General features: G+C 46.3%; 1 protein-coding gene across 8 annotated transcripts in view; it reads left to right on the forward strand.

The window, feature by feature from the left end:
- The window catches only part of Mub (poly(rC)-binding protein mub), a 189645-nt gene that overhangs the window by 164937 nt on the left and 9002 nt on the right, over positions 1–15706 (forward strand). For 7 of the 8 annotated variants that reach the window (XM_077706575.1, XM_077706577.1, XM_077706580.1 and 4 more), the window contains 2 exons: positions 1987–2106; positions 4642–9272. In XM_077706575.1, coding sequence (XP_077562701.1) covers positions 1987–2106; positions 4642–4963 — 442 coding nt within the window. In that variant the 3' untranslated portion in view covers positions 4964–9272. Of the gene's footprint in view, positions 1–1986; positions 2107–4641; positions 9273–12202; positions 12260–15706 lie in introns of those variants that run through there. The other variant, XM_077706583.1, reaches the window with a different exon arrangement.

Genomic DNA, 15706 nt, shown 5'->3' on the forward strand with positions numbered 1-15706 from the left:
ACTGTTTATGTATTTCAACATACTCATTTCATAGATGTTAGCGCGCAGTTTTGAGACTAACATTGATATTTCAACATACTGATTTCGTAGATGTTAGCGAGCAGTTTTGAGACTAACATTGAATTGAGCTTTTCACTAAGCACTCGGTGGTGAGGCCATGAGGACGTACCAAAATGACCTCGAATTACCAGGAAGTGCAACAAAGCAAAAATGAATATGAGTACTTGGAGCAATGGGAACCAAAAGTATGGTATGACAAACTTCTGCGTGTGAGAACTCTAGTTAGTACCTGAGACGAATCATTACTTTTACTATTTTCTTTAAAGGGGTACTGACACTAAATTTCTTGCTTTCAGTTTTTATGCTGTAAAGAATACCTATTGGCCCAGTAATTAAGAAAATAGAAACAAAAGCGGTCAGTCAGTTTCAAATTCGGTCGCAACGTGCTAAATGGCCGTTCAAATGCAGTCCAGGCGGTGTTACGTCACAGTTTTGTGGCTGCAGAAACTGCTGATGCTGACGTCAACCAAAAACCTGTGACATCGAAGACGTTTTCTGCATCGCTCGCGCAGTTGACATGTCATCTGAATCGTCAGACTCAGATGAGTCGCTGCCATCCAAACTTTTTAATATCGCTGCGACTTAAACCGGCACGGACCACGGTAGCAACAGCTCGTCGCCACTCTTCCAAATCAATCTGATTGCTAAAAAGATGTTTCACATGCAAGAAAGTAGATCTCAGTGTGGTGAAAAATTGTGCTAGGGGTTGTTATCAGTGCTGATTTTAAAAGTGGCGACCAGTTATCTGCCACAATGCTAAGCCTACACTGACCGGCCGCGGAGGTTTGACAGTCCGACCGGGCACCGCCACGGTGCGCGGTGCGGCGAGTGGCCGAAGGATGGTGCTACCTGTGCGGAAGAATCAAAGCAGGCCACGGCAGATGTCTTGGTCACCGATCGCTCAAATGTCAACTACAGCGACAATAATGTTCTACATGCGAGAAAGGGGATGATAGTGTGGAGGGGAACACCATGCGCCGGCCACGAACTGAAGAGCAAAGACGTCGAAAACTCAAAGTGCGCTAAGTTTACAAGCCTTGCTCACAGCTCACAGAGGTATCACGGGTATCACACCCGCGCCTCCTGCCGAAACGAGACCACTGGCAACAGCAGCGCAGGCTATCGTTTCCATTTCTGAAAACGACTACTATATGACGTCGCCCAGACGTTAATAGCAATTTCGCTAGTGCTGCCGATTTGGGGTAGCTTGCAGCCGGGGCAATTAAAATCGATTTTCGGCGTGATTCTAGCCTCGGATTGCTGCAAAAATTTCTATGAGGCATTTGTACAAACTACTAAAGCCAATTATATCGTTTTTAGGGGCAAAGCCCCTTAGGGGCTGGGGCTGTTGGCATCTCCTGTTGTCGTCATCGTAATCATCGTTTCATGTATTCACTGTACTAAAACACCGGGAAACTCGTTTACGCCTCACGCTAGAACGCATCGCGTACTAAAAAAAAGCACTGGGACACTCGTTTACACATCGCGCTAGAGAACTTCGTGCTTCAAAGACAAGAGACTTCTACAGCAAATTTGTATACCTCTACCCCCCCCCCAAATGGTTTCATCTCCGTTGGCAAAAACGCCAAGGTGCCAAGAATACACTTATCCACTGCATGCTTCACACCTCCCCAGGTTTCACGTTAGTGGAGATGGCCCGAGATTTTTTAAGCCTCTAAATTTGGTTTCATTACTCCTTTAATGCTAGTTAGACATACCTTTCGTACCTCGGTGATTATGCTTAAGTTTGGCATGCCAATTTGATAAAGAAACTTCACTTCGGTGTTGTGAGGTTGAGCAGATATGTGTGTTGCTGTGTTGTTACTTATCTTGTGGGGCTTATCTTGCACCTGCAGCCGCGATTTCTGGAGCTGTCGTATTACTTGGGGCCACCAGTGCGAACCCGCTGTTTGTGAACTCTTGCAGGCAGCTTTCTGGAGCCACAATAAAGATCTCCAACTCTGAAGAGGGGTCCAAAGACAGAACAGTCACCATCTCAGGAACGCCGGAAGCAATCAACCTAGCGCAGTACCTCATCAACACCAGGTGGGGGCAGCCGCATTCCTCTTCCCCATGCTCAGCTTGCACAGACCTGTGCTACACGGCGACTTTCAATTGACGATTGAACGCTCGCCTGCAAGTGCGCCCTGTGCATTTACAATGGGACACTCGATAGACAATTGGTTCAACGGCCTTCCGAAGGCCTTTGAAACGGCCGTGTAGCACAGGTGTAAGTGACCTTCAGGGCATCCGATGTCTCTCTGGGCCTTCGTATAAATTCTTGCCTCACTGCAGGGCTTATGCAGCCCACGAAATTCTAAATTGGTATTTGGTCATTCAGCTTTAGCGCCCTGTTCACTTTGTTCCCTAAGTACCGTTACAACTAAAGCTCCTTACAAGGCCTTTTAAAAAGTGCAATCGGGCTTATGCCTCACACAAGTGCTCTCATCGCCAGGCTTCAGTGCCTCTTTCTTGCTGCTGTGTTCTTTTCGTAGCAGTCTCTGCGATCCTTTTCAATCACCGCATTGTAACTGCAGAACGTCGTACGTGCCCATCACGGACCTGTTGTTGGCGTCATGTGCCTCACTCTCTCCGCAGTTTATGCGCCCTTAACATTCCCTAGGCATAGAGCAAATAACTGCGGCTCCAGCGATTGTGCCAGTCACCTGTCGGGAACCCTTCTAAGCCCCCACCGTAGAGTCAGCGCTACAACACCAGGTCTTATCTACACAGCTCCCTGCCCTCCCACCAGCTTCCCCTGACACTTCCACACCCCGACCCTTTGCCCTCTGTCAGCCTCTCGCTCTTCCCGAGCTCCCTAGTCCCGTAGTTGGTCCCCAGCATCCCTGCAAATTACCCGTTATCCCCTTGCTTTGCCTTTCCTTATTTGCTCCCGAGCCTCTTTTGCCCCCCCTTTTCCTTTTTCGTTTGCCGCCGGTATGCTCTCCGCCAATATCCTCCTCCCCCCCACCCCCACCCCCCTTCCTGCCCCCTCTTTTGTGCAGTACTGCTGCTTCATGACAAATTATGTTTGCTTTTTTTTTTTTTTCCCCTCCCTAGACTGTTCCCCAGAGCGAAATTTAACGCAGTGTTATCCGGTAGTTAGAGAGTTCCGTAGGGGACCTTGTTATAAGAGGAAAAGCACCCTGACTCCTCTTGCACACAATTACGTCATCAGAGGAAGCTCAGTTTGTGTGTGCTACAAGCACAAGAAAACACACCACGTTATTTGCGTATACATGCCTTCTGGAGTAAAAGATACCTTTTTTTATTATTGAACTGCATGCCTTAGTCAAGCTCTCAGAAGCTGTTGTGTAGTTTATTTGAATCTGCTCTGGGCAAGTGAAATAAGAGAACAAGGTGGTTTTGCGCACAGTTTGATACCTTCTCAAGATCGTCTTATTTACTAATTTCCTTCCAACCACGACGGTATTCACTACATCTTCCTCTTATAAGAAGGTTCATCTGTGGTAGTAGTAGCAGTCGTAGTGCCAGTAACGGGCATAGCAGTCGTAGTAGCAGTAGCCACCGTATACTGCACTCTGTCCACAAAAAAACTTGGTAGCTGTAGCACTGCACTTTCTCTGAACAAAGACCTGCCAGATTTCCTTTGCATTTTTTTTTAATGTAAAAGTTTATCTCGCTTAGTTGGAGTACGTTTAAAAAAAAGATAATGTGAGCTTAATATCTGCTTAAAAACCTTCGGTTGCGTGCATGTTAAAAGGGGCAGCTTTAATTTTCTGTAACCTCGCAGAACTAACCAGTACTAGCCCGAACATGTCAAACTGGGTTTTAGGCATTCTTTTAGGGAATTTTTGCTCTTGAGTAGACTTGCATAGTGCGTAACAACTTCATTGACAGCCAGCTGTGGAAGGCTGTAATAAATGATTGTTTATCAAGGTTATAGCTCCCAAAACGCCAAATACTTGCCATGTAATGGCAAGGTTGGAACCTACTTCGTGTTATACGATCACCCTTTGTACAATTGGAGCAGTTTTCATTGGCCCCACATCATTCAACTCGCCTTCCTGTTTTTCATTACCACTACATGTCCATGCATTTGTGTCCGTGTACGTATGCATGAGTTCTGCCAGCCATCACCATTATTTTTATTTGGTTAGACCTTTATTTTTGTCATCCTTTTTATGATTTTTTGACCATCCAGATTATTCTCTAATCCAGGAACTCCTCCTTTTTTTTCTTCCCATCTTGCCCTCCCCTTCCCTATCCCCACTTTTTCCCCATACAACCACTGTTCCTCTTTCTAACTTTTTTTCTTACTGTTTCTCCCACGCTAACATCCTGCTGTTGGTTAACTCACTTCTTTTTTTCCGACTCAAAAACACCTCCCGTCCCACTCATGTTTTACTGCTCTGCTAATAAAAACAAAACTGTTTTTCTTTGTATTCTTCTTCTTCTCTAATCCTCCGGCCTGTTTTCCTATTCGGCAATTCACCTTGCCCCTGTCACGGTCTCCTTGTTTCTACTACACGTCCTCCTCCTCCCCCTCCTCGCTCCCTCCCTCCTCTCGGTCCTCCTCCTCCTCCTTTTTTCTTTGTCTTCTCGGTGTCTCTTCTGCAGCATGGAACTGCATAAGAACCTGACCCTAGACCTGAGCTCGACCCACCCGGCCCCCACCAACTCGCCCACCCCTCCGAGCCCCCTGGCAATCCCGCTCAGCCAACTGGTGAAACCCGCCAGTGCTGCCCCGCTTGCCCTGCTGGCCAACGAACTCAACAACCTTTCCTCGGCGGCGGCCGCCGGCCGCAAGGGCCTCACGGCCAAAATGCGCGCCTCGGCCGCAGCCCAGGGGGCCGCCGGCGCCGCTGCGGCCGCCACCGCCACCGCCTCTGCCCATAACGGCAGCAAGAAGTCTGAGCGCAACAAGTTCTCCCCCTACTGATGAGGAGGACCCCTCTCCTCCTCTTCCCCCTGTCTTCTCTCCCCCCTTCCCCTCCCTCTGGACACCCGAACACGCGCGAGGCACATGAGGCCAACGGAGGGAGGTGAGGGTCCTCTGGGGCCAGAAGCTTTCGCAAGAGAGGTGCGCACCCCACTGCCTGTGGCCGCGGGCCCTTTTGCTTTTGCCGGCACCAAAGCCTGCACGCCTGCTGCCAGATGTGCCCAGGCACGCGTGCTCCGCTCAGTGATGCTTGCTGCCGTTTGCACGTCTGGCAGCGCGTTTTCGTGAACGCCACCGCGTTTGGTGAAGCGTTGATATTTGCAGCAATTCGCTTACCGCTACCGCTGCCTGGTAGTAGTCTACCAAATGCGTCAGACTTTTTGGAGCATGTGGTCTGTGTATAAGCCAGACTCGCCTGTGAAACTAGCTGTAAATTCTAACTGGCTGCTGTTATATTGGTAAACCTCGACAGTGCATGCCACTACCCAGACTGCTATAATTATGCAACCACGTTTTCGTCGTGGTAAAACGTTTGTCGCATCAAGAAGAACTGCACAATCGCAGAAGCACCAAGAAATTTTTTCCTGCACAAAAGCCGAAGCACCGACTAATGGCTTTTGTCATTTGCTATCCACAATAATGGACGACTAAGTGTGCAGGCAGTGGGGTGCCCCTGTCTTTGACCCGACCAACCAGTGGGAGGAGAAAGTTGTTGAGGCTCGTGCAGAGACAGTTTTAAAGAGGACCGTGGTGGCGAGAAGTGGGAGCGTTGAAGTTGTGGTGGCTGTTGGCGCGGTGTCGGGGCAATTGTGTTCGACCGGAGGCCACTCGCGGCACAGCAGCTGTGTGCGCTTGTGTGCGCGTGGGCACCAACTCCCCTGGTGAGGAGGCCAGAAAGCTGTCATCTTCCTTTGTGCAATGTCTGTGGCATTTTTTTTTTATTCCGTCAGTATTGCTTGTTTCTTATATTGTTATTGTTCACCAAAGATCTTTTTATTCTGGTGCGGAGGATGACGCACGTTAGTAGTCCTTGTACAACCAGGTTACATTTAAAAGGCAAAACAAGTGCGCATTTGCCAGCAGCTTGATGCAGAGCTCTTCCCGGGCTGTTTTTGTGCGATTAGTTCGTGGTTTTTAATCCTGTTTTGTTTGACGCCCCCCTCCCTTTCCCTCACAGCCATATGGTGGCTCATTGGCACACAGGCGACCCCCACCCCCCCTCCCTCCCCCACTTTCACCCAGCAAAGGCATTAGCATTATTTTATGTTTGTTCAGTACATCTTTGTTTGTTCCGTGGTGGACAGAGATATGTCCGGACATGTGTTGTGCCATTCTTATCTTCAAGCTTTCAGGCAAAATGCTGTACCGTGGATCATCAGCGTAGAGATGTATTCGCGGTCACACTCTGGAGAACCGAATGTTTCTAAGCACTCATATCAAGTGCTGCAGACATATCACGAGTGTGACTTTGTGAAGCACGGTATATTACCTGCTGCTTACCAGCTCTGGCAAACATTGAACTGAACCGTGGCAGACGCTGGCAAGGGAAGAAATGGTTTTTATCATGTCGGTTCGAGTAGCCTGACGCCAGAAGCAATCAGTTTAAGCTTGACTGTTCTTTTTTTTTTATTCGTCTTGAGGTACAAGTGTTAGCTAGTCGAGATTTTATTTCCTTGGCCTAATATGACCACTAGGTTTGAAGTGCTTGTAGTACTAGTTTTCATTGCAGCGAAGTTGTGCATCTTTTTTTTATTCACTTTTAGTGATAGGTGTCGGTCTTACTCTTGTTGTTGATATCTGGAGATGAGGAACTTTGTTGTATCATAGTCTGTCTGACAGCTGTAACAATACCCGTGTTCTAAGTCACGTGCCTCAGATGTCTCGGTGTGTTATGCTAGCGTGCATTTTCATCGGCAGTTGGATACACTGCACGGATAATATTGTTATTGTGCAGTGTCCTCTGAACTGTGTCTTGGTATTGCAGGTCAGGGCATTTTCCTGGCACTCTGATATCAATCGTATTTCACGCGCCCATGGAGGCGTTTCTTGACTCTCTCTCTGTCTCATCTTTTTTTTTTTTTTTCCATCTTATGTACATAGCATACATTGTTGTTCTTCTGCTCTTGCTTCCTTGGTTTGCTTTCACTTTTTCTTTTATTCTTACCAACCCAGTGCTGGCTATTTTTGACAAAAAAGAATTTGCAGTATTTTTGTTTGCAGCATGTACAAGCAACTTGTAAAGCATTTAATCTCCTCATATGCTCTGACTTGGTCTCATGACAACCTGACACGGCAATTTGTAAAATGTTGAGCTGTCTTTTTTAGCTGGATTTGCCCTAGTCGACTAGCGGTGCAATCTAAGATTTCTTGAAGTTACACACCTGAACAAAAAAAAAAAAACTTTCCTGCAGCAGTTAGATTTGTTAGCATCTCCTTTTTTCTATTTTCCGTACATGCCGGAGCTTAAAAAGGATCGCTGGAGGGGGAAGCATTGTCTAATTTTTTCACTGAGGCAAAATTGTGAGTGTGTCTGTGAGGTTTCAGCCGGTTAATTATGTATGTGCATTTCTTCCTGCGAAAAGTGTGTGCCCCCAATAGTGCCCTGTTCTGTGCACCATTCACTTCACTGATTTGATGACAGTACCTGTGACGGCAAACCTGTAGGGCAGCGTTTAACAGCTAGCTTTCAAGCGTGTTGCCTGATACGAATGAAACTAATGTTGGCCACCCACATGAGATAGCTTGGCATGGAAACATTAAAGGCTGCTATAGCACTTGGCAAAAGCAGCGTGACATCGTGCTAGTCTGTGAGGCTATACAAATGGTGTTGGATGCTTTCGCCTCTTCCCGGCAAATCTAAGGCTCCGAGCTTCTGCTAAACAATCAAATAAAAGACCACAGTAAGACATTGTTAGTGCAGTAATTTGTGGACAGGAGACAGTAGTACATACAAAAGGGCATTATGGCTTTTAAAGTGGTTAAAAATAGAATTTATAATGCTTATGCTGGCTTGTACATTTTATCCGGCTATTTTGTAACCCAATCTACAGCCAAGTGGATGCCCTCAAAAATGATATTCCTAACATGAGTTGAACTACACAATAAAGCACTGCTAAAATTTTTAGCATATGTGCAAGCAAGATTTCACTGTATGTGAGTTAAATCAAACAATGTAACCATGGGTAAAAGTTCCACAAATTTGCTTTGGTGTGCCTTTAACAAACCTTTGAAATCTTGCCATCTGAGTAATAAACATGTATTCTTTTATGATCGTATGAAGAGGCACAGTGGCACCTTCCTCTTCGGTTTAATTTGATTTAATGGTCATTGTTCAGTAAAATAGTTTCATTGTCAGGGAGAACATAAGGAAACTTTTCTGTTTATTTGCTTGTTTCGACACAAAGCTCTTCAAGCATGTGAGCATCTCTAGTGTACGTGTTTCGTTGAAAAAAAAAAAAAATTGTGAGGTTGTATTGATGTAGCAGCAGCCTGTACTCATCTTCAAGTGCTGTACAACTGCGAAGTTTGAACCGTGTACGGCTCACTTGTGATGTGGTCAGTCAAAATGAGTGTTTTGTAAATCTGTAGATGTCTGAACAGATTGCCATATGCTGCAAAACATATCTCTTTGGAAAGCTGCTTGTGACATTCACCGGACAAGCCCCAGTAGTCATATACGCGCTCGGTAAATACAGGACACGTAACGAGTGGCATTATGGGTGCCTCGGGGTCCGCCACGGGAGAGCCCGGGGGCCAGAGAGTAGGGACCACACTTGGGTGCGAGATTGTACGTGCAATATTTATTTGGTTTATGCGCAAATGCATCCACACTTCAGTCCTCACCGCAGTGTAGCAAAGCATCTTCGGTCCCCACCTCAGGCTTTCTTGCGTCGCGTGTTTTTACCGGCAATCACCCTTCTGCTGTACACGCACCGTGTCGGCCCGCATTCGAGTTAGCCTCATTTTTCATCCTCGCACTCTTCGACGAGATGATTTATTTGCCTTTGTGAGGCGGAAGAAAAGTGAAGCGTTTTTGCGGGAACCAGATGAAGCTTTCCGGGTCCATGTCACAGGCAGTTTGCATAGCTAGCTGTACATCTTGAGCCTCCCCCTCTTTCCCTGCTCCTCGATAGTTCTGTTGTTCCTCATCTTATGCCTGTAGCGCCCGAGCGGCCTGTTTGGCATGCCCCAGACCACGTAGTAGCACACAAGCACTGATCAAGCTGTGGCAAAAGAAAAAAAACCCATACCCTTCCATTGTAGAATAATCATTTTCTGAAGCGTATTATTAAAGATGCTCTAATATCACCGTGTGCCTAATGTCATCTCTCCATGCTCCACCCTGTGGAAACACACAACTGAGGAGTGTGCTTTTTTTTTTTGTTGTTGTTGTTCATATCCTGCCACACCGTTTTGAACTGAATGTACATTCACCAAACAAATCAAGAAGGAAAACGACGTACTCAAGTACCATCACGTACAAGATCCTGTGGCACATGTGGATACTATAAATTCTGGATGCCAGCCTGATTATAGCACCTAAAGGGACCGTGAAGACGACACACATTTTTGTTTTATTTGAAGGAACTAGTTCTTCATAAATTGCTGAACTACATTCTGGCCCCAAATATGTTTTCCCCAAACAAATATCACTATAATATTGACAACCTTTCAAATTTCCCGCTCTTCAACATCAACAGCGACATCGTTAGGGAAATACCAAAAACAGAGCAATCGGCTTGTTAACAGTAATGAAAGTCGAGCTTGTTTGTATGGTTGCATTCTTCTAACAACGCTAATATGACAGGGACAAAGAAAGACAAACACGGGCGCTGACCATCAACTAAAAAAAAAACGCGTACATCTGGTCATGTGCAATGACTGCGTGCGTCGATAAAGAGACTGGGAGCTTTCCACGTTAAGAGACTGGGGGAGGACTGCATAAGCCACCCATCCTTATCCCTGTCAGATAAGGAAGTTAGTTCGTTGTTGTCAGGGTTGTGAGAGGGAAAGGGCGAATTAAAAATCTTGCAGCTGTTTTTATCGACGCTGCAGTCATTGCACTTGACCAGATGTATTTGTATGTAAGTGTTGTTTTCCTTTGAATAAATTTTAGTTTATAGTCAGCGCCTGTATTTGCCTTCCTTTATCCCTGTCATTTTAGCGCTGTTAGAAGAATACAGCTTGTTAAATTAACTTCATTCTAAAATTAAAAAGGTGTGATCCAACGAAAGTAGAGGCACCGTTAAGATCGCACAGTCACGTTTATTGGGTGTAGCATTTCTTGGTGGCTGCCAGTCAAAACTAGTCTGTGACCTCATAGGGAAAACGTAAGGGAGCAGTTGGTGGGTTGCTACATTTTCAGCTCTTTTCCTTATTAAACAGCTTAATTATATTAAGTTTGCTTTAAAATTTGCTCAAATTTATTCTGACGTGCAATCTTTCGAACGAACCAAACTTGCATTCCATATCTTCATGAGCCCCCATTCACCCCCTGTAAGTAAGGTACCTTTTTTAAATGTCACATGCTGAGAATCTGCAGAAAAATTGGCCCTAAGAACTCTTTGGGCCATTAAACAATGACAGTATTGAAATGATCTGCCTGCTTCCTCATCAATGAAATAGTGTGAAAATGGGCATTGAAAGTGCTCGCAAGGTTTTATCAATAAATTTGGAATCAAATCATATAGAGCCTTAAACTAAATTTCTGTGTATCAGGTCAAGGACTCTGCTTTGTACTCTGTGTTTTGCAGTTCTCAAAAACAACAAATCGTGCTGAGACCGGCCTCTTTATACACACAAGCCCTATTGTTCGATCGACTTGACGTGTTCGCACAAGGATGAAAATTGTGGGGTGTAGCCCGCATCTTTCTGGTAGTTTACAGCTTGGGAGAGGATGGGCCTTGTGCACCAGATTTAACCTGAACTATTTAGAGGCATTGTACAATCCAGAAAGTAGGTTTTCTTGTTAGATGTGAAATATTGTCCTCACAAGAGTTGTTTAGTCATTTTCTATCGAGCCCATGAATGAAATGAAATTAGAGGAAGGAATTTAGCTGTTAGTTCTCATGATATGAGGTAAGATGCAGAGTATGAAGCAGTGGATCTCGATTATAGGTGTGCCAAGGACCCTTGTGGGCTGGCAAAAGTGACAGCCTTGCAGTGAACAAAGTGATAAAAAGAAAGTTCGTTGCCCACCTCAAAAGTGTCTTGTACTCTTGTTTGATGTCTGTGTGTCCTCCATAATCTGGGCTTCATTTAGACAAGCCTAAAGTATCTAGTACATGCTGTAGGAAACCACTAGAAGGCTGTACCAACCCTTTGCATTGCTGCTGGGTAGTGACAAGAACAAATTAATGTATGGATTTGAGGCCTTCACCTTGGCACGTTCCAAACTGGTATGTTACAGGTGTTGCCTTTTAATTCCTGCCAAAATGAGAAATAAGCCATTGTGAGATTTGCTTAATTTTTTTAAGTATTGTTTCTTTTAGATAAACTAAAACAAGTATTGTTTTTTTATTATATAAAATAAAACAAGCCTTAAAGTCCTTTTATACATGCAAAGCTAAGGGCGCAACAGTTGTCTTGATTAATCGCAACTGTTGCGTCTTGCAGAACGTATTGGAATTTCTTTTTCAGTTTCGGCCAGTACTTAAACTGGGTTTGCCTCATTGACTTCAGAAATGGGGTAGAAACCACTTTGGTATACCCGGCGTGGCATCCTCTGGGTTTGTAGGGCTGCTTCAATGCCAAGCTACCAAAGTGTGCGTTGTACTACATATGTAATACAATAGTGATTGCATATGGTCATGGAAAAATGAGCGCAAAAACATGGAAAATGTAAGTTTATGGTTCATGGAGGACAAATGACACTATTTCGGATGATTTTTTTAGGGTCCTGTTATGGGACTGCGGGAGAGCTATCACCTTCTAGCTTTTGTCCTGGCCAAACAGAGGTATACGTTGCTGTGATGGTAAAGACTGCTTTGAAGGTCCCTGGATCTCTTCAGTGTTTATTCCTGTATTCACTGAATGAACGCCTGGATCTCCCGTTTGGAAGCTTCCCGTTTGGTGCGAGCCTTTGCACACTTGCCACAAATGTCGGGGCTGGTAAATCGGAGATGCCTACTGATTGCTCACCAGTCTGTGTTGCTTCCCATCCCAAGACCTTTCCCTGAAAAAAGAAGAAAAAGGGCCTGCAGTAGATAAAGAGGATGTTTTGCCTTTCTTTTTCTGCAGCATTCAGAATGCTCAGCTACCTTTGCTGTGGAAGAACATGGCCGTCGCTCCGCTGAAGTAAGTTGCTTCATTCATTTCAGCACACATTAGAGATTCCCTGGTGGTCGAAATTAATTTGCAGCCCTCAGCTATGGTATTATCATGACAAATTTAAATGCAAACAACGTCACGCATGGCTTTGAGTACGTGCCGCGCATCCTGGTGACGGGCCGCATATGCGCAGTGCGAACACGTTGCGAGAGTTTGTGTCCAATGCTGATATGGAAGCACCGTCGTTCGGCGTGTGAGTGTTTTGGTTTGTCTTCCCACCGCGTTTGGCGCCCGCTCACACAAGCGTTATCTAACTTTGTTGCTGCAATGAGTGAAAACTGCACACGCAGCTATATCCATTTATTTTTTATTTCGTGCTGAGCGCCCGACGTACGGTGAAAATACGATGGTCTTTCCATTTCAAGGTTGGTCATGAACTCTCGTAACTTGTTCGCACTGCGCATATGCGGCCCATCGCCAGGACCCTTGGCATGTACTGAAAGCCACAGGCTTCGTTTTTCGTATTTCAATTTATTACGATAGTACACCTCATGGCAAAGATGTATCTGCGGTGTGCTGACCCCTCTCCAAAAGCAGTTGCTTTGTTGTTTGAAATCAGTTGTGCCTGGGCTTTTTTTTACTTCACACAGTATCCAGTTGTGGAACCGATAGCACTGGGGGTCTGTTCACATGCTAGGGAAAGGGTGAAAAGAAAAAAGACATGGAAGTAAACCTGGGGAACTTATACCGTATTTACTCGCGTAATGATCACACTTTTTTTTCCAAAATTATGATGCGAATTTAGGTGGTGCGTTCATTACGTGAGGTACATTTTTCACAAAAAAAGTTTCAGCGCAGAAAACGCAAGCAAGTTGCAGGTCAGAATTTTACAATAGGTCTCATGAACACAATAAACATAATAAATAAAAACATAAACACTCCAAGGACCACCGCCAGCCGCGTTGCAAAGTGACGCAAAATGCAGTGTTTTCCTGAACTACGTAACGCGCCGGAACGAGTTTGCTGCGAGGAGAGAACAGGTCGACCAACAAGTGGCTGCTGCGGTGTTAGTGCGGGATATGGAAACGGACACGGCTGCCGACGCAGCAAGCTGTGCGCATTTTTTCTTTGTCTTTGTGAGTACATTATGTGCGTTTAGTGAGAGTTTCTTCCGCACCAATAATGAACTAATGCTACCCGATATTGCTAATATCGGAACGTCTGCGGCAATAACGTAGCCATGTCCATTAGTGCACTGCACGGGCCCGGGCCGGCCCGAAAGCCCGAGCCCGGCCCGGCCCGCGGGCCGGGCTCGGGCCGGGTAGCACACATTTTCTCGGGCCCGGGCCGGGCTCGGGCTTGAACGAAAAATGTTTCGGGCCTTGCCGGCCCGAGCCGGCCCGAGCAGTGCCTGAGGCACGGCAGTGTTGTGACGCTAATTCTAAATTGTTGATAGCAAGAAGTTTTCCCATTGATATTTGAGGTTAAGTGAAAAGAAAAAAAAAAAGCGAAGTGCAATGTCGCTATGGCGCCGTTAAAAAAACATGATAAATAGACGATTCTGCTCAGAAAGCCTTCACATCAATTATAAAACAGACAGTCTGGGCAGCATATATAGTGGGAGAGAGCAGGCCAGACGAGGGCACTCCAGACACAATACAACATGTTTTTTGAAATAAAACAAACAGAACAATGGCGATATAGACTTCGCACTGTCTACTGTTGCCACCTCCGTGGTAGCAAGCGGCTCCTCGGTCACGACGTGTGGCCCTGCATTCCAAGCGCCTGGGCCTCCACAAGAAGCGGGAGGCTGAAGAATGGGAGTACAGCTCTTTATTTTGAGTGCACACGTCGAATACACTGCTGTGTACAGGATGGGGGTTGGTGGAATAGGCACGAGAGAGGAGACGCGGGGAGAAGCAGTCATTCACAAAACAACACAAACACATCCCCTGAGGCTGGGAGCCGTAAAGATTCCGTCGCCGGGGTCCGCCTCACAGAAGTTCCACGAAGGGTCGTGCGGCCCGCGTCGTCGCTTTGTCTCGAACGGTTGCCGGAACCCCCCCCCCCCCCCCGGTGGTGGCGGGCTGGCTCGAAGTCGTCGTCGAACAAAATAAATGGATCAGTCACAGCGCACATGCGCGGCCGCAGCGTCGTCGGGATGGTACGGGTCCGTGGAGGGCGAAACCAAACCCTACTGAAGCGGTTCCTCCACTTCGGAAAGCAAGTTGTCACCCAAAAATGTCGAGGCAAGGCAGACAAGATTTGTTGCCATCAGCTGCTGCCTTCAAGGTCCGCACATCCCCATTCTTTTGCTGAAAGTAGGAACGCCGGACGCCCACATGTTTTCGTATGGGCGGTAGTCACAACCGTGCATATATTTTCGGGGACCAATTTTCGAAGCAGAGCCAATGTTTCGGATAAAAAGTTTTAAAACCATGATTCAAGGCAGAAAAGAAAACAAACGCAGACAAAATAATGCTGCCTTCATCACTGAAGGAAAAAACAGAAATGAAGTCATGAAAGCGGACACGTCATCTGCTCAAATTTCAGGCGCGTTCGTGTATGAACCCGAATTGAACCCGTGGCACAATCTCCGAGTTCCTTTAGCAACAGATAGTAAAAGCAAAATGCTGTCAAATATTCCAGCAGTAAATGTACGTAAACGTAGTCTGTTGAGTCAACACTAACAAAATCCTAATTATATTATTGTGATAACAGTATTTCCCATTCATTGCTTTATGTAGTCGCTTTATGCTTACGCTTTTAGGTTAAAAACAGCAAACGTTTTCGGGCTCATGTTTATAGCCTTTTGGAGTCGGGCTGATACTTAGAAAGTCTGGCGGGCACGGCCTTATTTCATTTAAATTCTACCGGACTCGGGTCGGGCTCGGGCTGCTATTTTAAATTTTTGTCGGGCTCGGGCCGGGCTCGGGCTCACATTATAAAAATTTGTCGGGCTCGGGCCGGGCTCGGGCTCCCGTTTTAAAATCTTGTCGGGCCCGGGCCGGGCCCGGGCCGTGTCTCTACCGGGCCGGGTCGGGCCGGGCCTAGAAATTCCGGCCCGTGCAGTGCTCTAATGTCCACTTCGAAAGAGGAGGAAACATAGGCAAGTACGACCATCATCAGCTAGACTTGGCAGACATACGACATATTGCTGCGGCAAGTTCAGGGTGCGATCATTGCGCGCGAAATAAAAAAAAGTGGTATTTTGACGACAAACTTCAGGGGTGCGATCATTACGCGAGTGCGATCATTACGCGAGTAAATACGGTAATTAAGGACACTTACTAGAAGGTGGTGTATGGGGCTGAGAGCAACCCAGGAGGTTTGTTTGAATCTCAGATAGCTTGGTTGTAGGCACCGCCCAATGGGGCTAATGTCGGGAAAAGTAACGAGCTGAGCCTAACAAGCACTTATTCGTATGCTTGCTGTGTCCAAAGCAAAAGAGTCGCCCTACCTGTGCGGGGGAAA

Source organism: Haemaphysalis longicornis, unplaced genomic scaffold (assembly GCF_048455015.1).
Source record: "Haemaphysalis longicornis isolate Haplotype H1 unplaced genomic scaffold, Haemaphysalis longicornis Haplotype H1 scaffold_4, whole genome shotgun sequence".
NCBI classification, from domain to species: Eukaryota; Metazoa; Arthropoda; class Arachnida; order Ixodida; family Ixodidae; genus Haemaphysalis; species Haemaphysalis longicornis.